The 23,850-nt window shown below is 40.1% G+C and overlaps 1 protein-coding gene and 1 pseudogene across 3 annotated transcripts in view; one reads left to right on the forward strand and one right to left on the reverse strand.

Annotated features, from left to right (window-relative positions):
* The window catches only part of Mipol1 (mirror-image polydactyly 1), a 297,757-nt gene extending 290,527 nt beyond the window's left edge, over nucleotides 1-7,230 (forward strand). For all 3 annotated transcript variants that reach the window (XM_052738577.1, XM_052738576.1, XM_052738575.1), the window contains exon 11: nucleotides 5,893-7,230. In XM_052738577.1, the coding sequence (XP_052594537.1) occupies nucleotides 5,893-5,998 (106 nt within the window). In that variant the 3' untranslated portion in view covers nucleotides 5,999-7,230. The remainder of the gene's footprint in view (nucleotides 1-5,892) is intronic.
* A 4,873-nt stretch (nucleotides 7,231-12,103) lies between these two features.
* Nucleotides 12,104-22,772, reverse strand: LOC128110616 (TAR DNA-binding protein 43-like; annotated as a pseudogene).
* Nucleotides 22,773-23,850: the final 1,078 nt, after the last annotated feature.

The raw sequence follows: 23,850 nt of genomic DNA on the forward strand, positions 1-23,850 counted from the left end.
AGACGTCCTGAATCTCCAGATGACTTGGTCTTCCTATAGACAGGGCTTGTCTTTTACTGAGAAGACTAAGCAGAAACCAATCATCTTAAACCAGGCAAGCTTGGCACTAACTTGAGACTGGGTTGCAGTTTGAATAAAGTTCTATCACTTTCTGTTTTCCTCTTTGGTGTAGTACACTGGGGCTTTATGTTATGAAAGCCATATCTGGGTTGAGACTCCTTTAGTTAATCCCATGTTTAGCTTTGTAAATCTGCCGCTTAGGAATTCTGCTAAATTTAGCTTTACTGGGTTTCCAGAAAAGGTGTAAGCATCCATCTTGAGGTCTAGAATGTTCCAAAGGTCCCACTGGCTTTACTGTCCCTCGTAGCGGGTATCAGCCAGTCTTCACAGAACCGCCACTGAGCTCCAGGAAAAGTGCCCACAGATCATCTGTTTGCCGTGCAGTTGATCTCTCCTTCCTAGAATCCTAGTCCCTTGAGTTGTCTTTGTCTCAGCCCTTCTCTGAGACTTTGAAGCAAATACTCGTTAGTTTAACCAGCATTTTGAATTGTTCTTGGCAGGAGCGTGAGTCTACCACAGACTGTTCTGATTGGAAGCAGAAATCCAATGAGTCTATAATTTGTGTTATTATAATTTTCATTTCTGGAAGTTACAATCTGTTCAGTTCCAAATCCTCTTGGTAATTTTTATAGTCTATCTCATTTTTTTTAATCCTTGTTGTCCTATGTTTTAAAACATGTATTCAATACTTGTTTTCCTATCATTTGAGTACCTCAAGTATTCATGCTATTTGTGCTGTGACTCCTGCCTACAGTTACTTCTCCTGTGGCCTGGAGTGTTTGGTGGTTCTTTAATGTGAGCTTGAACTTGTGACTATTCTCTGTGCTTTGTGTCAAGAGCGGTGTTAACAGCAGGCTCCTGCCCAGACACTTAGAGACGTATATGAACCTTGGGTCACTTCTAAAGCTTGAAATGTATTGGATCACTTAGACGATACTAATTTTTGTCGAAAATCCACATGGAGGCTAATTTGTGATCATAAATTTTGTAGGGCAAATATTCTTTTGTCCCCATTCATAGCTTGAATTCTAGATGTCTATCTTTGGGCAGGCCCCAGGCTTTGTCTCCTGTGCCCTGATAACATGATAAGCAAGACTCAACTTTACCCCATTAACAGCTACCCTTTGGGTTTTACTTATCACTTGGGATTCCTGCTTCTTCTTAGAGTGAGGACTTTAAATGTTCTTTACTACTGTGTTATTGGTGGATTCGAAAATATAATTTTTGTTTTCTGTCCAATATTTTTAGTTTACTGTAGGAAGGACTAAGTAAATCATAATGGGAAGCCATAGTCTGGCTCGAACATTTGAGAGAAAGAGAGGAGGGGAAGAAGAGAGAGAGAGAGAGAGAGAGAGAGAGAGAGAGAGAGAGAGAGAGAGAGAGTTGTACTGCTAATGCCCTGAATTTAGTATCACTTGTATACATGAGTAAAATGAGCAATAATTATTTACCTTCCAAGAACAATAACTGTAGCTCTCTGTCTCCACCAATAACTACAAACAATTTTTCATTAAAGAACAGAGAGTGATTGAAGAGTCCAAATTAGCCCTGACAAGAAAAAATAACAGCTGCCTAAAATGAAATGTTTGAGTTATGAGCCATGTGCCACTTTGGCTTATCTGTAGCCGAAAGCTTCGAAATCCTTATTCAATTAGCCGTGTTGCTGGGGAGGGTCTGGTTGCCCCGCACAAGAGCAGCCTGGTGATGAGTTAGGAGTATCCATGACATGCAAGTCAGACCTTGCAACTCTGTTTTTGTTGTTTGAACTCTCCTCTCTGTTGTAGCTAGGGATCCGGCGTGGAATTTAAACACTTGTGTGGCAACTCCGTTCCTTCGGCCATTGTGTTGTTAAGCTCCAGCTAACGAACTTTAACACTGGCTCTAATCAGGAAAGACTTAGAAGCTAGCAGCCACCAACAGTTCTGGTTTTACAGCTACAACTATATGGTTTATCTGTCTTTATGGCATCTAGATGTTCTTGCCTGCCCAGTCCAGCCACTCCATAAAAAGTCTTCAAAATACATATGAAAATTGATTTACCAAGATATATCTTTAAAAAAAAAAAGTGAAAAGCTCAGGAAGTGAGTTTCTTTCCAAAACTTCATCTACTCTAGCAGAAGCTTCAAAGTGTGTGACTGTTTTCACAGAGACTCAGATAAAATGCAGAAACCAAGATTACATAATATTTGAGAGGTGACAACTGAGAGGTACAACAGGCATGTATATTGTATCATGTGGCACTTTCCTTCGCCACCAATGTTTTTAGTTGCTTAGAGATCCTCTTGACCATGTCACAAAGAATGTCTCAGACCCATGTGGATTATGCACACATGGACGTGCTAAGAACAAGTGCTGGGTTGAAAAATCTCTGGGCTTCATTTTGCTTCCAAGCATATTTTGAGTCTAAAATCTAAGTGATTGAAAAAGGAAAAACAGTTTCTTCTGTAATTTGTAGCTTAGTTCTAAAGACAGTGCTGAAAAATTCAAGTATGCTTGGAAAGTTTCAGTAATAGTTTGACATCAAAGACAACAATGCTTTTGCATTGAAGAATCGTACTGCAATTAAATGTGTACTAATTACTAATCAATACTTAGGGCCATATTACATCATAGTTTTGTCACTTTGCAAAAAATACGATGGTGTTTGCGTTTGAAACATGGTCATTTCATAAAGAATAGTCATGAGGAATGAGGATATATAATTTCGTTTGCCAATAGAACTGTCAGGAAAATCTTTGAAGGTCAGAAATTGCCTTTCATTTAAAGCTCCAAGAATAATCACTTTATTCCTGCTTTTATAGAGACTGCACAAACATTTATTATAGGCTGAAAGTTTAAATATCACAAATATTATTGTCTAAATTTTAAGAAAATTATCTGGTCCTATTATATTGGGTCTTCTTATGAGTCAACTGTCTAGGCCATCTATAGAACTGCCCTTCCAGGTTTGTTTTCATGGGGATGGCAAGGAAATTAATAAGGTAGAGCCTGTGTTCCAAGCACATATTTCCAGTGAGCTCCTAGCCTGTACTTTGATTATTTAATCCATTTACCATTTTCATCCTTTAGTCACTGAAATCTACCTTCATGTGTTTAAAACTGATTCACCCTTCAAGAACACTTACATACCACCTCCTACAAGAAGCATTCCCTAATTCCCCACCCCCAGAGCCAAGTCTCCTTCTGTTCTGTGTGCCTGGTGGTGCTGTCTGCAGCTCTCTGTTAAGGTGGTTATTAGGTTTTCTCTCTCCTGAGTATTCCTGTGCTGTCTCCCCTTAGAAGGCAAGCTTCTGGGGGTCAGGCTTCGCTCTTGCTCATTTCATTGCTCAGGTAAATACTTGATGGATAATCATTCTTCTTCACCAGCAAAACTTTTCAAATGGCGTTCGTTTTTGGAACCGTTCGCGTGATGAGCATCTCTAAGGAAAAAAAAACACACGTTAAAAGATTAAAATTGAATATCTTTGTCTACAATTATGGTAAAAATACATTTATCACATCAGCTTGTCTAGCACTGGGACAGATCAGAGCCAGTGCCTGCCTGAAGCTTGTCAGTTTTGTGTGTGTGTGTGTGTGTGTGTGTGTGTGTGTGTGTGTGTGTGTGTGTGACTACGTCCATTTCAAGTAAAAGATTACTGAAAGGTTTTGTTGCTGCTAATGATGCTATTGTTTGGGGCTTTTGTTTAGTTGGTTTGTTTGAAAGTCAGGATTTCTAGTGTAGTTGTTAAACTGTGGTCCCAACCATCAGAAGTTTGAAAATCTACTCTGATGAAGTGAAGTCATGGCTTCCTTTTGCTGACTCTAAAAGTTCTTACCAAGTTTCCACACTACTGAGCAGTCCAGTTACATCATCACTGAAGAAGAGCAGTAGCTAAATCTCTTTCCAGAACCAAGTACATCCAAACTTAGCAATAGCTAGCTGGTGAATAAAATCTAGATATCAGCCAATGTGGTGTCCTTAGCTGCTTCCTGTGTTGCTGCATCTGCTTTCAGTTCCAAAGTCACTCAATTCCCTAGAAATACCTGAGGTTTTTGCAAATATGGATTGGGTTATGTACTTTCTTCCGTTTCTAGTTATGTATTATTCTTTCAAGCCCTGAACTGCATTTGCAGATATTTGAGAGGAAAAATAAATTGTGCATGAATATTGCTCCCCAAGCTATAATTCCAAAAATGAATATTTAGTTACTAATTTTCCATCTCTACTTAGTCTACACCAGTTGCCACTATAGAACATGTTGGAGATCCTCAGGCTTAGGGTATGTGCTGTTCTGCAGAAGCAGGTCCATTGTGTCAAAGGCTTTCTGAAACATTGAAGCATAGAATATTACTTTATGTGGCTATGACATCACCACACTGAAAACCTTAAGTTGTTTTAAAAGTATTTTCTTCTCATAAATATGTCCTAACTGGATCTAACTTCTCAGTATAGTGTGTGTTCTGAAATTGTTTCCACTGTGTACATTGCAAAGTTAACCATCTTGATTATGAGTGACTGCCTGCTGAGTGATTCATTTCAGGAGTGTTCTGTTTGTTAATTTTCTAGGAAATGTTGCTTCTTTACTCATCAAGGAAGAGCAAACAATGCCGGCATTGTTTACCATGTGAAAAATTAAAATTATCTTAACAAAGAGTGTCCACATACTGGCATACAGCCAAGGGAATCATATTTGCCTTAAGGTAGCAAAAAGGTTAGGAGATTGACTGTATCCATTCTCAACTTGGAGTTCATCGGACAAGAGAGAGCTATGGATTTCTAGCTTTTGTGTTAAACATCTAATGTTCTCTTGGCTAATTATTTTTCACTTAGAATTATCTCTTTAATTCTAGGATCTCCCATTTCTTTGGAAATGTGTGTAAAACATATAATCTTCTCTTACAAGTTTCACATTTGGGTAAAAAAAAGAACATGTAAGAATTGGATCGTGTGCCACCAGCAGACATTTTCAAAGCTGGGAAAAGGCATCCCTCCCTAGGTTGTCAGCCACACTGCCTCCCTGTCTGCTGCTGCTAAGAGCTGAAAGCTGTGTCCTCGTGGTTAATGTTTTGACAGATTTTATCAGAAGACTTGCTGTTGTAAATTCCCTTTGAGCCAAAATTTAACATGTTGAGTGCTCACCAATGACTTTTACTGTTTGTGATCCAGAAAAGGAAATAAATCAATATGCTATTTTAAATGATAGGAGTGGACAGCTTACCTCCAGTTCAGTGGTACACATCAAGTTTGGGAGAAATTCTCTTTCCCTGTGCTGAAGGTCTTTAAGTTATCACTGGAAACATATGTAAACATTTTTTTTTTGTGACTAGAGCATTGGAAAAGATACCAAAGAAAACATTGTATGATTTATGTGTTCTCAGTAAATTTTGTAATCAAAATATTTCATTTTTTAAAAAAATCCAAATGTAACACCTCAAAATGTGGTTGACTTAAGAGCTCTGGAGCAAACCCCGTTTACAGGCAGCTTCTCAGTGCTCATGTTAGTGAGACCTCATGATGTCTTTTATCTGTGATAACTACTCAGGGCATTTTGTAAACATGATCCCAATCATTGCTATTCCCAAGAGACTGCAGATCAACATTTTTCCCCTCTCTAGGACATCTTCAATGACTATGACCATTAATATTTATTTATAAATACATTTGTACACAGGCTCAACCATAGCACATTGGATGACAAAAAGAGTCAGTTACTCGGTTCTTTAGCCTAGACTAAATCAAATCAACAAATATTTATTGAATGTCTACTGTGTGCACATAAGCCTGGGCTGGGCAGCTTTTAAAAGCCACCCAACTTCTCAAATTGACAAGCCAAAGCATTATTTTTCTTTCAGGCCTTGCAGAAGCCACTTTCATGTCCTTAAAGTGACAATGTGTATGAAGACGACCAAGGAAAGAAGGTTAATTCACAGAGTGAAAACAAGAGAACGAATACTCTAAAATAGCATCGATGGATGGACTGCATCATGGGTTATGTATGTATGTATGTGTGTGTGTGTGTTTGTGTGCGCAAGACTACATCAAGTATGTGTGCATCTGTCCATATGCACATCTATCCACACAGAGAACAATGAGTGTATGTGAGAGAAATGGCTTGTGCTTCAGTGACATAAGAATAGAGATTAACATTTGAATATATTAATAAAAGTAATATTTTAATCCAAAGCTTTGCTTTAAAAATAGGCTTTATAGTTTGATTGTTAAGCCCTATGATGCCAACCCTCAAATCAAAATTATTATTATATTATAGAATGGATATTCAACCTAGAGTCTGCTCTTCTGCAGATTTTTAGCTTACCCTAAAGTCTATTATGGGATAACCTCATCAACAATAGATTTCTAATCAAAGACTTGACTTTTACATGGTTGCTATAGAAAGTTACCGAAGAAGTCTTAATAAGAAAATTACATCATTAGTAAGAAACTGCCGCAAGAGTGACATTAAAGATTCTAATTGATGTGAGAAACTAAATAAAAACTACTAGCAAGAGGCAAACATCGAGAACTTCCCTTTCCTGTTCCAATTTCTGCATTTCATTTTGTTAATTGTTGTAAAGAAAATAGTGTCTATGATCTGTATCATGTAATTGAATACATTGTCTTAGAGATATTAAAGGAAGGCTGACAGTAATTTCCACATTTGCCAAATGGTATTAATTCTGGATGTTTTACATAGAAGGTGTGTACATGGGTTGGCTGTAGACAATATTATCATTCAGGTTTTCATGGGGGATATCTTGTGTGAACTTAAAAATATTTATAGAAGAGACTTACTTTCAAGGAGACAATTTTTGCCTTCTATTGGTAAGCAATGTTAACTTCTAAATGAAAATCAAAACAGACTCTAAATAACCTTTGTCATCAGAAGTTTTTATCTTTCTTAAATTGCCTGAAATTAAATCCTTAATAATCAGATGGGGAAATACTGTTACAGTTCTTAAATTTTTACTTTTGCTTTATGGAATTGTTCAATATTAAGGTTGCCTTGAAGTGCATTTCTTCTCACGTAATTGTTCTCTTCAGGTAGCCAAATGGCTTTCTTAAACATAGTAAGCCCTTTCTATGTGTGACAATTTTATGATGCTTTGGTTTCTTTCATTTGTATTCTTGATATATTGTAAGTAATGTCTTTGGGTAAATTTTAAATAAAGTTTTACATGTGTGACATCTAATGCCTATGTTCATGAAGAAATATGTCTTTAGAGTTCTTTCTAATTTTCAGTGTATTCTATCCCCCACCTCCTTTGACCAAAGTTCTTTGATACTGGGACCCTCTTACCTAGGAGCTAGCCTGGGTTCACCTGCCCCCTTGTGGTGTTTTTTTTCCGAAAAGCTAATTAATTTTTGAAACTTGATGTGACACAGTTTGAGCCAAGAAACTGCATTCTTATTGTTTGGCATTCAGAGTCAGCAAAGTTCTCTTCTACCAGTCGGTGGCTAACATAACAAGATGAAGGCGATCATTGAAGCTTTTTATTTAACCCAGAGCCCAAGAAGGAATTGGGCACACTAAGGAATAAGTACCGTGGGATAACCTGAAATAACTTAATTCCCCCTAGAATCTTTGTTAATGATTGAAAACTAACGAGGTATTTCAGAAGTTTTTTTAAAAAATACAACCTAAAGTCAAGTTTATATTGATTCTATAATATGTCTATTCTCTGTTGATAACTTCTCTTTTTTCATGAGTGAAAAAGCTCCCATTTTACTTTATTTAAGTTTTAAATAAATGTCCTAAGTCTCCTGTCAAAGATGAATTTATAACTTTAAAAAATAAGTTAAATATTACATAATGTATACTCACATGTTTGATACAATATACTATTTGACCTTTCTCTCCAGTTGCCGTAAGACTAATTTTGACCCCTTCAATTGAAGTTGGCAGGTTTTATAGATGGAAAAAAGATGTGTATGTTTAATGAGTGAAATTACCTTGGTTTTTTCCAGATGGGAGACTTAGGAATTATGCCTCTGGTTAATGAATAATAATGTGATAAAAAGAAAAGAAAAAGGAAAGGCACTATTCACATACATACATGATTTGTGTTTCTTTGAGAAGGTAGCAGATTAATAAGTTATTGTTACAGGAAGACCCCCAAACAAAATTCTAAAGATTTCTATTTCTGTTAACAGTGGACTATTCCTAGCAGGAAAACGTTTTCTTTTTCCACACTATCTCATGCCCCCCTCAAGCCCCTACCCACACCTGGCTGGCTGGAGCTAGAGAGAGACCCTGGCTTCCTGTCATCTCACCCGGGATCTGGTGGAAACAGTGTGAAGGCTCCACACAGCCATTTGTGGGCCCCGTTTCCAGTATCCATCACTGCTTTTCAGTTTCTCTTAAATTTATAACAGTTGACCTACTAACTGGTTCCCAGAAACAGGTTCAGACTTTGGCAGGCTCACCTAACCTCTTTGTCCTTCCAAAGTACATAAATGCTAAACTGTGCTCGCCGTGAGAGAGAAGCATTCCCAAAAGGCTCAAACCCAAGCGTCTCCCTGCTCCCTGGCAGCCTGCTGTCACCCTTCCCTAAGGAAGAGTTTGTCAGCGTGCCCTTGGCATCATTTCCTCAGCCCAGATTAAGCACAGGTGACTGAGAGTCTGACTTATCTTCACAAGGCATTAGTCACTCTATAAAAGTTAAATTTATTATGAAATGCCTTGTTTGTGTTAGCATATATCGTCTCTGGGAAGGTGGAAACAAAGGCATGTCCTTTAAGGCTCCACATGGGGAAAACACATCCTCTGGAATTTAACCTTAATTTGAACCAAGATCTGTGAAAGAAAAGCACTTTGGTGTATTGTTTCCGTGTCCCACCCTTCTCTCCCTTATCTAAATGCAGCTACTTTTGCTTTGTGGGTTTCCTTTTCTTTTTTTTTCAAACTCTCCCAATACCAAACGACACTGCGTTCTCTGAGTTTAAAGTTTATCCTTAAAAAAGAAGTTAAGATAATTGTGAGAATTACCCTTTAAAAGTCAGTCATTTTATGTAGTACTGATTGTGAAGTTCTTGAAGTTGCACAAATGCTTTATTCACCTTTGTTGCTCATTTTGTAATTTTAAGGTATGCTATGAAGGCTGTTTTAGGAGTGGGGGGCACAGGTCGGTGGCAGAGTGCTGTCCTAGCATTTGCATGCCCTTGGTTTGATTCTCAGCACAGAATTCCCCCCAAATTTATATCTTTTCCAAGATGCTGGCAAATATTGTAATACATGCATAGTTCATACTTTTGTTAAAAGAAGAGAAAATTACACGTAAAAATTATATTAGAAGGCACAGAGCTTTTTTAACAGTGAAAGCAGAGTGAGGCACAATTTGAAAGGCCGCCTATTGAGTCCTCACTGTTTGCAAAGCCTTTATAGTGCTTCCCATGCCTCTGGCATCGTAGATACCACAACCATCCTCCAAATCAAAAGCTCCATCTCTGCTGACCCTCCGTAGTTGTTTAGAAACAGTAAGGAAACTATTTTGGTTTCAACAAATACTGCTTAGGTTAATGATTAGTTTCCTTAATATTGCTAGCACCTATCACTAAGCCTGCAAGCATCCAAATCATTTTCCTTCCTTGACTTTTGTTATACTAAAGAAAAATCACAAACCAAATTCTAATGTAAGTTTAGACAGTCATTTATTCTAGAAAAAAAATGACTTTAAGTATGTGTATATTATGTCCCTGTCAAAATAGCTATCTTCAGTGTTATTAATATGAAATTTTCTTAGCAAAAAATATGAACAAAACATCTATAAATTCATTTGACCAAATGCCTTATTATCATATATTTCATTTAAATGGTAATGCTGAAATTAGTTTGGTAGTCATTTTTTTTTAATTTGGAAAGGAGAGAAAGTTAAAAATAGAATGTGTGCCTATTTAGAAATTGTGTAATGATCTAAGTAATACCAAATCAGAGTATCATTGTTTCCCACCCAAGGCCACCATAGCTCAGCTCCAGCCAGTTTTCTTTATTAAAACCAGTTTAAGAATATCCAACAATGACCGCTCTTATGAAAAGCATACAAGCCCAGGACCGAGAACTGCAGCAAACAGCATTCGTATGCACAGCTAACAGCCATGAACACCCCCACCCTCTTCTGAGACAACCTGAGCTCACTGGTGGCGAACTCTGCTTCCAAGTTCTCCTGTAAAGTCCAACCAGAGCTTATTTCATGTCCCCAGACCATCAGCTTCAGTTCATTGTTTCCACACTTCCGGACCAGTGGCAGAGGAACACACATCACACGGCATTGACAGCAGTTGCCAGGGTGTGGGGGCAAGGGGAAACGGGTACAAAGATCATTTCATTTAACACATGCAACTAAAGTGGGTTTTCTAAGAACAAAATTCAAAATCTTCCAACAGATGTGGATGTCCTTTGATGCCAAAAAACATCTGTACGTTATCTGCTGTGATTGCTCTCTGCACCAAAGCCACAGGCCTGAGTGACAAACACATCCCGTCAAATATGTTGGTGTGCTTGTCACTCAAACATGCACGTGTATCTTTTGCATCGTCAAGTTTCTGCATGCACTCTCTGCCTTGCTTGCTCATACTAGCCTTTCATGCCTGGGCACCACTGTCAATACCACAGCAGCTTTCAAAAGTTCGAACAGCCGGGCGGTGGTGGCGCACGCCTTTAATCCCAGCACTCGGGAGGCAGAGCCAGGCGGATCTCTGTGAGTTCGAGGCCAACCTGGGCTACCAAGTGAGTTCCAGGACAGGCGCAAAGCTACACAGAGAAACCCTGTCTCGAAAAACCAAAAAAAAAAAAAAAAAAAAAAAAAAAAAAAAAAAAAAAAGTTCGAACAGCCTCCTCATTCCATATCACAGCCTTGTGTTCATAGCGTTGATGTGACTCCATTAAATAGAGTAGTGGGTCACAGAACCAATTAACCAGGTCTCATAGGTGCTCACAGAGACTGGAACAACAATCATGGAGCCTGCATGGGTCCATCATAGGCCCTCTGTATATATGTTATGGTTGGGTAGCTTGGTGTTCTTGTGGGACTCCTAACAGTGGGAGTGGGGGCTGTCTCTGACTCTTTTGCCTGCTTTTGAGACCCTTTTCCTCCTACTGCGTTGTCTCATCCAGCCTTGATGTGAGGGCATGTGCCTAGTCTTACTGTATCTTGTTACGCCATGTTTGGTTGCTATCCCTGAGAGGCCTGCTCTTTTCTGAAGGGAAATAGAGGACCAGTGGATGGGCAGGGGGAGGAGAGGTGGGGGAAGGGTTAGGGGAGAGAGGAGGGACAGGGAACTTCAGGATGGATATGATATATGAGAGAAGAATAAATAAATATTTTGTTTTTCAAAAAGAGTAGTGGAATACCACCATTGAAGACACAGCCTATGCTGTGTGATGATGGATTCTTTGGTGAGGAGGCATGTAGACAGAAGGAGCTATCTGGCAGAGTATTTACAGCATGACTTTCAATGAAGTGCTTCTTCCACAAACATTTGAAATGAGAGGGACTGCGGAAATTAAATGAACTCTTTATACTGTACGTTAATATATGAAAGAAAGTATGAATTAAGCAAGGCTAGTAGAACTGATCACCGTGACACCTTTATCTCCCAAAAGGAGAGATTCCCAAGAGGAAAATCCATAGGATGGGTTCAAATTAAAATAAAGAGGAGAGAATCCAGTTCTAAGCAATGCTTCCTACTCCAAACCTGCAAGAAGTTCCCAAGTCCCATGATAGAGCATCGAGGGGAAACCTGAGGTCAGCTGTAAGCGTCGGGTCTTTTCCAGTCAGGCAGACAGTGGTTCACTTTCAGCCACTCAATCTTCTAGCCCCCTGTGTAACAAAACTTACAAAATTCCTTCAGCTTTTCCCCTTTTTCTGAAGAAAAATGTCAAAAATGCTGCTGAATATACTCCACACTGAAGAAGCAAATTGGAAAATGTTTAGCACAGATTATTTTACAGTATACTTATCACAGGCTTAGAAAAATTTAATTATCACCATTTCTAACCAACCAGCCTACTAACTAACCAGCCAGCTAACCAACCAGCCAACTTACCAACCAACCAAAGCCCACTGCCTACATTCCCCAGGCAGAGGATGTAGAATCCATGTTTGAGCCAAAACTCCACTGAAACCACTGCCTGACCCTGTAGTTGATGCTGTCCCCAACCAAAAGGAGCCTCGCAATTATAACCACTGTAGGAGTTGTTTCCAGAACCCAAACCCTGATTTGGCTCCATCAGTGTGCTGCCCTGGCTTTGAGTCTGACTGGTTCTGCTGGCAAGCTAAAATGCCTATCATACCCCAGCTGCTCTGCAGTACCTCCAGGGCTGCAGCCATCATTAATTTGGTTTAATGGATTAATGATAAGGATTCCAAAGTTCATCTCTCCACCCATACTACCACCCTGGCTATTTCCCAAGCCTGCTCCACCCCTTCTAGTGTTACCAAACCCACCCTGGTTTCCCAAAGCCTCCTGGATTTCCACCCAGTCTTCCACTTCTTTCTGTCTATTGCTATTGTGCTTAGGTTCAGCGTTGAATATCTGCACACTGATTCCTTTAACGATCAAATCCTCTCTACAAAGAGACTGGGCAACCTTATCATTTGTAAACACAGCAAAAGCCAAAGCCCTGAGTGGTTTGGAAACAAGAACAGACATCTACGATTTTCCCAAGCTGACAGGAGAACTGTTGAAGGCCTTTGGCCACTATGTCTCCTGAATAACGTCCAACAAACAACTTTCTGCTTCTCAGGGGCTCATCTGGGCTTTCAGTCACACCATTGGCTCTCTAGCAAATGTCCTGGTGGCGTTGCTTTCAGTTGGGTTTCATATTTCACAAACTGAACAAAGTCAAACCCTTCCAGTTTTAAGATCTCCCTAGTCCTGCACCATAGGATCGTCTCCAAAGCACCTACATAGTCTGTAAGATCCTATTTGGTTGTTATCCATGGGAGATCTGGAACTATTAAATCAGATGTTTTCTGGTTGCTTCTACTTTCGCTGCTGAAGAAACACCTTTATTCTCCATTTCTCTTTTGTTATCTTCTGGGTAGTTGACAATCTAGAGCAGATTTCCCCAGCCAACATCGGAGGATGCAGATTTCCTTCCACCAGTCAGACACCATTCATACTCTGAGACACTGGATTCCTGTAGTGCAGGCCACATGCCCTGGAAATGGGGCTGCAACAGTGGACAGCAATACTGTTCCATGGTCTTTGATGATGTTTCATAAGACTCATCATTTTCATCTTCTGTTACCTGGATATGTCAAACACCTTTGCTTAGTTCTCTGCTAGCTGCTAGGAAGCACAATGAGGAAACTGAGGCAGGAAAGAATCAGAGATTGGCCAAGCTATTGGTTTGTGCCCACCCCAATCAACTCTTTATATGTCTATCATTGAAGACCATCTCTACTACTTGTCAGTGATTGATTATATACTATTGTTGTTATTTAAATTCACAATATAGAACAGGTTTCTTCATGGGAATTATTTATTCACATGGAACAATAAGTTAACAATTTGTATACTTTTACCTCTTAGACTCTTGAGTCACTGGTTTTCTTCAACTTTGCATGGCATTGGGTATATATTTAATACAAACTTTCTTCTTTTTTTTTTTTTGGTTTTTTTTCAAGACAGGGTTTCTCTGTGTAGTTTTGGTGCCTGTCCTGGATCTCTCTGTGTAGACCAGGCTGGCCTCAAACTCACAGAGATCCACATGGCTCTGCCTCCTGAGTGCTGGGATTAAAGGTGTGCACCACCACCGCGCGGCTACAAACTTTCTTTTTTAAATTTACTTTATAATTTAATTTAATTTTACATATCAGCCACCGATTCCCCTGTCCTCCCTCCTCCACCCACCCACCCCCCCTTCCCCCAGCCCACCCCCCACTCCCAGGACGTGAGGGGGGTAAAGAAGGGCAAGGGTCAAGGGAAAGAGAGCTAGAGAGCTTAGGGGAGGGGGAGATCCCAGCTGGATCAAGAATGAAGAGGGAGAACAAGGAAAAAGAGACCATGATTAACAAACTTTCTTTTATTGCCTCACTGCTCCAAAATCTTTCTAAGAATAATTTCAGTTGACTGTCTTTACAGCATATGTAGATGCTTCTCTGTATTATATCATTCAGTAGTGTTTCAATAATAAATGGTATTAAAAGCATTTTGTGGAAACACAACTATTAGAATAAGCCAGCTAGGATGGAGCATACCTATAACCACAGCTCTAGCAGCCCAAACAGGAGGATTATTAGCTCAAGGGCAGCCTGGGCTACTTAGCAAATCCCTGTCTCAAGAAAGAAATTAAGGACTGAGGAAGTATCTCCCTGGCAGAGTGCTTGCCTAGCACATACAAGGTCCTGGGTTTATAAACGGAGGGTGAAAAGATAAATATCAAACAACACTGGAGGGATGAAGGGCGGGCTTCGTGGATGTGAGAAGAAAACAGTTTGGCAATTGCTGAAATAGAGAAATAAATGAGACAGAAAGAAGCAAAGGTGATTCCAAATGCCATGAGCATCACATCAGTAAATGCTACAGTGTTTGCAAAACTGTAGTTACGAAACAGGCAAATAAAAACTAAGATCCAGAGTATAGGGTGTAGAGTTCAGTGGCAAAGTAATCTCCTGCATGCACAGAGCCCTGAGTCCAATCACAGCACCATAGAAAAAGAAATAAAAGTACATACGAGTATGTTCAGAAAAATGTAGATAAGTTGTCCTCACCTGTTGAGATCCCAGTATGCAAAGATGTGCAAACCAGGTAGAATATGCCAGACTACTTACTGATCATGAGGGGCATTGTTAAATAAAGCCACATTAGGTAAAACTATAAGCAAAAGTATTTGTATGAGGTATTTATTTTAATTGCTACTTATATGTTTCTTAACTTCTGAGGAGTCACATAAAATAACAAAGTCAAACATAGTGTTTAGCTAATAAGAACACAATACGATAGAATCATAAGAAGTTTGGAGCTGGGCATAGTGGTGTACACCTGCCTTTAACCCCAGCACTGATAAAGCAGAGCCAAGCTGACCTCTATGAGGTAGAGGCCATCCTGGTCTACATAGTAAGTTCTAGGACAACCAGGGCTACGTAGTGAGAACATGTCTTGAAAAAGAACCCCCCCTCTTAAAAAAAAAGAAGTTGGTTGCTGAACTGTGGTGATTGGAGAAACTAAAAGATAAGAAAACCAACCTTAAAGCATCTAGGATTTAACTGATATATTAATCATTTGATAGTTACAAAATAATTCATGTACAGTATAAGAAAAAAGGATGTTCTTGGAGGAAATGTCTATTCTGTTCATATTTTGAACAGCTTTTGCTTTTGTTATATTTAGAAAATTTTTATTTTTTGTGTAAGTATTTCTTACAGAAAGGATTAAAAGAAAGAGATAATAGAGGAATTTTCTTAGTTACATCTATTTTTGTGGCAGAACACCATGACCAAGGCAGCCTATAAAAGAAAGTATTTAATTGGATTTATGGTTTCAGACGGTTGAAGTCCATGGTGGCAGAGCAAAGGCAAGGTGGCATGAAAAGCTGAGAATTGCATCTTGATCCAAGAGTAGGAAGTAGAGAGAAAGTGCTAGGTATCATATGAGTCTTTGGAAACTTCAAAGCCCAGCCCCAGTGACACACCTCCTCCAACAAGGCCACACCTCCTAATCCTTTCCAAACACTTCCACCAACTGGGGGCCAACTATTCAAATATATGAGCCTATGGGGGCCAGCCTCATTCAGATCACCACCTGCATATTACCAATGGACAATAATTAAGTCAGTAGCACACCTGATGCTAGAGATACGAAGTTAACTAAGACAGCGTCTCTCCTCATACCATCCAGTCCTGAATGAGTAATAGCTGTAAATAGTTGTCGGGCAGTGGGATGGGTGCCATAATAGTGATGGGTTCAGAAAGTCTTTGCAGAACAAGTGAGATGGGATCTTACTGTGCTCTGAGCTTAAGGAAGGCTTCCCCAAGGAGATGGTGTTCAAGCTGAGATCCTGCGGGGTTTCAATTAAGGAGTCCTTGGTAACTTTCATCAGAATGATTTCTGCTGAAATGACAGACAAAAGCCAGATGCAGTGAGCCAAGAGGTGAGGGTAGAAATTGAGACAGTGGATAGAGACAATTTTCCCGGGGAAATTACTTTCTAACTGTTCTGAGAAGATTTAATAAGGAATTTCATATTGCATAGTACAATTGCACGCCGATGGTAGCCATGCTTCCTCTTTTTCTCCCGGGTGTTAGTGAATAATTGCTTTCCATTTACACAATGTCAGTGACACGAATCCTTTCAGCAGGAGCTTATCCCTGGAAGAAGGGTTATAGCTGCACCTTTGCATTATACATGCCTTTGTTTCCCAGTCCTGCTTTCCTCCTTTTCACATCTTGGAGTTTCACAGTCTCTCTCACCAAGTGCCCCTAGTACCTGGTGGCTGGCTGTACGGCAGATTCCTCCTCAAAATGATCCACTAAGCTCCAGTGGCTTGAGTTTTCAGTCCCCGCTACAAGTGTCACCTTTAAATACAGAATCCTGTTATACACTGCTTCTCCATCTTCTCCTCTCTCGGGAGACACAGGAGAAGTTTAACACCAGCATACTTCCACATCTTCTCTAATCTTCCAGCGATGTCTTAATATTTGCCAGCAATCTTCATCTTAAAACGTCTCTCTGGCTGGTAAGATGGCTCAGTGAGCAAGGGTGCTTGTCACCAGCCCTGATAACTTGGTTAAATTCCTGGAACTCACATGGTGGAAAAGAGAATAGACTCCTGATATCCACGCATGTACTATGGTGTGCGCACAATCACACGCATATATATACAAAATAAATAAATAAATAGAATTAATTAAAAACATCCTATCTCATCTCTAGAACGTTCTGTTTTTTCACTCTCAACAGCGGTTTGCCATAATCACTCCAGCTCTCTAAAACTCATTTGCAGAGGAGTTCTGATACCATATCATATCTAGGTTATTTCCCATCCACTTTCATCTACTATCCTAATTTGACTCAAATGTGTATTTATCTAACTTTTTCCTATCTGTGAGACATCTCCTTTTTTTTTTAACCTTTTATTGAAGACAGATTTTTTTTCTCACATAACGTCTCCTGATTACAGTTTTCCCTCTTCTCCTCCCAGTTCCTCCCCACCTCCCCTCCCTCCAGCTCCACTCCCTTTCTGTCTCTCATTAGAAGACAGACAGGCTTCTACGGGAATACAATATAATATGATAAAACAAAAATGATCACATTGGAGTTGGACAAGACAAACCAAACAAACACAAAAAGGAAAGAGCCCAAGAGACATCACAAGAACCAGAGACCCCTTCATTTAAACACTCAGAAATCTCATGAAAACACTGAGCTGGAAGCCATAACATATATGTAGAGGACCTGGTACAAACCTGTGGATGCTGCCTCAATCTCCGTGAGCTCCCATGATCTTTGGAGATCCTGCATTTTTAACATTGTCTAAACTGTAGACTTCAACTGTGCAGTGAGCTGCATTGTACGTGTGAGTGTTTCCTCACATGATGATATTAATATGTGGTTTTCTGTCCTTTAGGGAACACAAATATACCAGATTAAATAGTACCAGGATCTCAAACTCATCTAGCGTAACAATATATTGCCAGATGGTTTTTAACAAATAATTAACCAAAGTTTACAGAAACATAAAATATTATCATAACTGTGACCTTGAATATATACAAATACATAAAATATGGATTTTTAAAAAGTGCATTTTAAGCTTGAATACAAAGTTGTTAAAAGGACTTCATAGAAACAGCCAAGACTTGTTGCCTTGAGAATAGAACACGGAGCTACTTTTTGTGTCTGGTGGTAACACATTTGCAGACTCAGCGTGACTCAGCCTCCAAGAATGGCTGTAAAACTCAGACACCACACAGAGTAGAATACAACAAAGCCTGAAGCGTCTGGGACAAGGAGTTCCTAAGAGAGGCCAAAGACACACGGGGGTGAGTCCTCAGCTGCGATTGCTCACTGGGGTATTTGCTGAGTCAAGGATTGGGTTGTGTACCGTTCTTTAGTATGTAGCCATCTCTAGGCTGCGCCTACTGAAAACGGAGTTCCGGATTAAATCCAGCAACTATAGCATGAGGGGAAACACTAAAAGTATTATAGAGGGTTACCAATGTTTCCTGTAGCATTTTCTTTTTAGACCCCTGGCTGGTCCCTGAGAAGTTAAGACGCCTCACAAAGCTCAGAGAAACAAACACCAAGAAAGAAAAGACTAAGAAAGTAGTTGCTAGTCCCATGAGGCAAAGGAGATGAAAATTGAAAGTCTTGTCAAAGAGAAATGCAGCATTTATTTAGATCTTGAAATAGCTATGCTCCGCGAGGAAGGCTAAATTAATTATAACTAGGCCAGCCTTAACTGCACGGTAAGTGTCTCAAACTCATTCACAGCAAATTTAAATCTCTTTAGACAACATCCCCTAAAATCTACTGTTTTTCCACAGTCAATACTTTTCATTCAACTAAAAATATCCAAGAATGCCAGGAAATAAATTTCCCTGCTAAAAGTCAAGAGAAAATAAGAGATACAAAAATAGATACAGATATTGTAATTATCAGATGCAGACTTTTCTGGATACCTTAGAACTCAAAAAAAAAGGGGGGGGGGACAAAAGTCTGAGGATGTAGCCCAGTAGGTACAGTACTTGTCTACTGTGCATGAGACCCTGGGTTTAATTCAAATACCAGCACTTGGGAGATGTAAGCAGGAGGATTAGGAGTTGAGAATCATTCTCAGGTACATGGAGAATTTGAGGCCAGTCAGTGATACCCTAGATCTCACCTCAAAACTCTATGTATCTCAGGGCTAGAGAGATGGATCAACACGTGAGTGCGTGTACAGCTCTTGCAGACTTGAATTCGGTTCCTAGCCCCACGTTTGGTGTCAGACATCTGCTTGTAACGTCAGCTCCAGGAGATCTACTATGTCTGGCCTTAGACATTGTGGGGGACACCCTTCATCTCGGCATTTGAGAAGTGGAGACAAAAGGAACGTGAGTTTGAGGCCAGCTTGAGCCTGCGTCAGATAATAACAACGAGGAAGCAGAGACTTCAATAGACAGTTTCGGTCCAGATTAGAACCAGTTGAAAAGTGGTCTTGGGAACTGAGAGAGAGGCCACTGGTGCCAGTCAATCAAAGAGAAGAAAGAGAATGGAAAAAAAAAATCTATGAAACATCAAACCCATGTGGGGTGTGATAGAAAGTTTACTGTGTGTGGTTATTATTGTGTGTGGTTGGAGTCGGCATTCAGAAAAATCTGAGCCAGCCTCTGTACGTGAAGTGATACTACCTAGAAAATTTCCAAAGCCGATGAAAGATATGCCACGGACTCAAGAAACTAGGAAACACAGAACACATCCTCGCTCCCAACAACAAGTGTAAATACATGAGTCTCACAGCTAATAGAGTTTAGGGAGGGGCAGAGAGGCCATGTGTGTCCTGGACCCTGCTCTGAAGAGGAGAGACTATTTGTCACTCAAGGACAGATGTGTAGCACCTGCTTCAGACCGTGATGCAAGCCAGAGTGCTGATGGGCCCCTTTCCTATTCCCCCGTCGGTAAGCTTTCACCCAGCACCTGGTAACATCCATTACTGTTGTGGGAGGAGCAAAAACATGAAAACAAACTCCTGCTCTGTTGTCCTGGAGAACCTGCTAGAATCTGAGGGAGGGGCTGGGAAACTGAGGAAAAATTTCTTCAGCATTCCAGACCTCACACTAAGCACATAGTGGCAGTCCAGGCCACCACTGGAGGAATTTCAAGTGTGCTGTGCACTGAAAATTACTAGGGCAACAATAAAAACCCATTCACCTCAAATACTGACTAAATTGACTAACATTCCAAACTAAGCGCCCGATAGAAAGAGGAGAGTTCATATCCGGGTTATTTACCTCAGGCTTTAATTTTCATTATATATAGCATGCATCATTTAATGTTTTAAGAAGTGGGAATACATTAAAAGGAAAAAGTTCCATGCAAAAATAATAAAACAAATAGTCAACAGAACTGGATCCAGAGATGACAAAAATAGAGTACCAGCAACTTGAATAAGAGAAAAAAAACTTAAGGATACAAATACAGATGAGTAAGAGCAAGGCTATCAGCTGACTTATCAGAGGAAACAGAAACCAGAAGTAAGACATAGCATCTTTGAAGTTCTACGAATAAAAAGCCACTAACAACCTGGGATTTAATGCCCAGGGCTCCATTGGAATCATGATAATACAAGAAGGAATGAGCTATGGTTGGGGAAAAGAATGAGGTAAGACAAGTGAGTGTTGACTTGTCAAAAAAAAATACAATACACGAAATAAAAAGAATGTTTTGTTCAAAACAAACATCCATGGCAATTAAAAATCAGTTGATAGAAGTCAGGCATGGTGGCACATGCCTTTAATCCCAGCACTGGAGACAGAGAGGTAGGCCCATCTCTGTGAGTTCGAGGCCCAGCCTGGTCTACAGAGCAAGTTCTAGGACAGCCAGGGCTGTTAAACATTGAAACCCTGTTTTAAAAACAAAACAAAAAGAAAAGAAAGGCAATTGATGGGATCAAAAGAAATACTGCAGAAACCTTGAGGGAAATGTTCATCCGAATGTTTGTTTGGTGTTGAGATGTCCACTGTTGCCTGAAGTAACTGCCCAGCCTTTGGCTTCCTGTGGATTGCATCGTGTGATCCACTGATTTCTACCCTTTGCACCTCATTCTACCCTCTGTAGATGTGGAGAGACTGCCTCTCACACACGCCTAAAGTAAAGATGTGATCCTCCAGCTTAACAGAAATGCTTTATCTGTGCAAGACATTCCCGGGCTAACTACCCTTTAACAGTCATGGTTTTGTTCCTAACCTACCTAGAATCTTCTAAGGACACCTCACCGTGGAGTTCTCAAACAAGTCCTGTGATCTTGGAGGGACACATACATTCACGTCTTATGCTGCAGCATCCAAGGGCGTTTTTCTTCTCTATGGAGGGAACTCTTGCTACTTACTCACATATTCCTGTGGAAGCTTCAGTCTTGAGAGGGTAGGCCTTGCTTGTATTCAAGCTGAAAGCTTTCATTCTGAATATTAGGCTAGAAAATAATGTGCCAGCCCTGATAAGAGCTGGAGGCTCTTTTAATAGTGAACAATACTGTGGTTCAAAACTGTGGTCTTTCAAATAGTAATTAAGGTGAGGTTGTAGGTGGGGTAATGGGAAATGTTGACAAGGACATACTAATTAATAGCAGATATATGAGCAGTGACTCAAGGGTGAAAACGATTTTCAATTTTTGAATGACTAAGAGAATAAAATATATGAAAAATGAGGAAGGGAGCCTTGTTACTGAAAAACACCTTTATTTAAGTATGCAGATTATCCATCAAATACCATGTAGACATGTATAAAAATAAATTGGGAGTTCTTATTTTAAAAAAAAATGAGTTTGGCCTGTCAGCTAGCTCTGTGGTGGCACAAGCCCCGGAACACAGGAGCAAAAACCTTGCCAGTGTCCCCTAGCAGGGGTACACTGACAGTTGAGTGTGTTGGTTTTATTGCTTGTTGAAAATAAGAGAGATTACACACCAAGGATACTGGGCATTTCCGTTGAAGGTGTCAATACAGGACTGAGGTTTGTGGGAGGTGATCGGTGGAAAGTTCAGAACATAAACTTTTGAATTGGAAGCACCAGTTGGGTATCCCCATAAACCTAAACTTGGGAAAGAAAAACCAAAAATGAAACTAAAACCATAATTTGCAACGAATTGGGAGTTGTTATTTGGGGTGGTGGGATGTTTACTTTTTTGTGTGTGGCTTTCCAGGGTACCTTGTTCTTATCTGGGCCTACACAAAAGATTACAAAGTGTTCTTGTCTTTTGCCTGAGACCTCTGTGGTTACTGAGTGGCCTCATCTAGTACTGGTGTTTAGAAAAATCATTTGTCGGATGAGTTGCCCCTGGAGAGGAGACAGGACTCCTCCACCCAGATTTTATGGTGCTTGTGTTGTAGTAGAAATAGCAAGTTCAAAGAGGGACACTGGAGGGACAGACCACCAGTGAAACCATCTTTTTATCAGTGAGGTTAGAAACAGTATCCTAACCAAAGGTTTATATCAGCTAAGACATTGTTTGGTGGTTCCACAAAAGATGTTGTCTTCTTCTAAGTCACCCACTGTACTAAATTACAAAGTGTCACTTTCGCTGTGTGTCATGAATTTGCCAAGGATTCAGGCTGGGGCATCCTTTTAGTCTCTGAAAAATGGAGTATGTCACCATCCTTTTATGGGTGGTGCAAGCGCAAATCTTTTTCTTGGAATACTTATGCTGGGTTAAATATTACTTAATACAAATAATTTTTAACCTTATTTTGGCTTTTGAACTGCATCTCTCAGAGGGGAAAAAAAATGCCATTTTCCAGAGCCATCAGTAAGGGACAATACCCATCTGGAAGACAGAATCCTTCCATAGCCAGAGCAAAGGAAATCAACAGTCCCATTCACCACCAAAAAAAACAGTGGGCTCCCCCGTCTTCTGGAATTCTGTTTGCATGTGTCTAAATTGCTAGATACTTGGCTCATTCCTGGCATTAGGTGTGAGGAAGAGACAACTCACTCAGCAGCAGCAGCAGCAGCAGCAGCAGCAGCAGCAGCTTCTGTGCATGCCATAGCCCATGCTCTTGGAGCATCAAAAGGAGATGAAGCCTGATTAACCATTTTGAAATCTATCGGATGAGGAGAAGTCCTTACAAAACAACTTTTATACGCTTTAATTAAAAACGTGTTCCGGCAGCTCAGAGCTGAATGGGCTTCAGGGGGAGCAGGGCTGAGCCGGTTGCTATGACGACACCAAATCTTTTCACGCAGCCTCCAGGCCCTTCCTCAACACACTGACTAGCTCTCCCCCACCACTAATTTGCTTCTGGGCCATCTTTCCCTCCCTGGGTCTGTCCCCTGGCCTGGGAGGCTGTTGGAGGCTGAATACCTTCTGATGTCTTTGCTGTGGGACTTCCTTGCTCAGGGCCTCCTCTTTCTGGCCCTCACCTTTCTCTAGGCTCTGTTCCTTTTTAAAACAAGTTACTCCTGAGCTTAAAAATACTTCATTATTTTTATTCCAGTACAGTAATTGCCGTTTGCTACCCCTTTTTAACAAATCCAATTTACCAAATCATGAGGGTAGCTGAGAAGGGCCTCATAAAGTTCAACCATTTTTATATTTCAAGTCACTGGCTGCCTATATCTCAAGGGATGCTTTGCTAATGCCCAATTCTCTTCTCTGTTACTAAGGATGCCCTAAAGAGAGGGCTCTGTTCTACTCCATCAAAGTCACATTGTGCTTTCTCTTTCTTAAAAAGGTTTTTATTTATATGTTTTAGTGTTTGCCTGTATGTATATTTGTGTACCATGTGGGTGCTAGGAACCAAACCCTGGTCTTCTTCAAGAACAAGTGCTCTTTATTCCTGAGCCTTCTCCAGCCCCAAGTTGTCTTACTCTTAAAATCTCAGCTTATTACACAAACCATCTGTTTAAGTGAAGTTAGACATGGGGACACATGTCTATAATCCCAGTACTTGTATGTGTGAGGTGGGAGAATTCTGGGTTTGAGGACAGCCTGAGCTATATAGTGAGACCTCATCTCAAAAATACAATACTTTAAAATATATATCGAATACAGATGCTAGTGGCTGGCGGAGTGGGGTTACCTTACTTTATCTTAGAAGGCTTTAAAAATATCTTTAAAATTGTGGTTGGCATACAGGGAATTCAGTAGTGCTTCACGGTTCCCGTTACATGG

Source organism: Peromyscus californicus, unplaced genomic scaffold (assembly GCF_007827085.1).
Source record: "Peromyscus californicus insignis strain IS unplaced genomic scaffold, ASM782708v3 Scaffold_15__1_contigs__length_86483966, whole genome shotgun sequence".
NCBI lineage: Eukaryota > Metazoa > Chordata > Mammalia > Rodentia > Cricetidae > Peromyscus > Peromyscus californicus.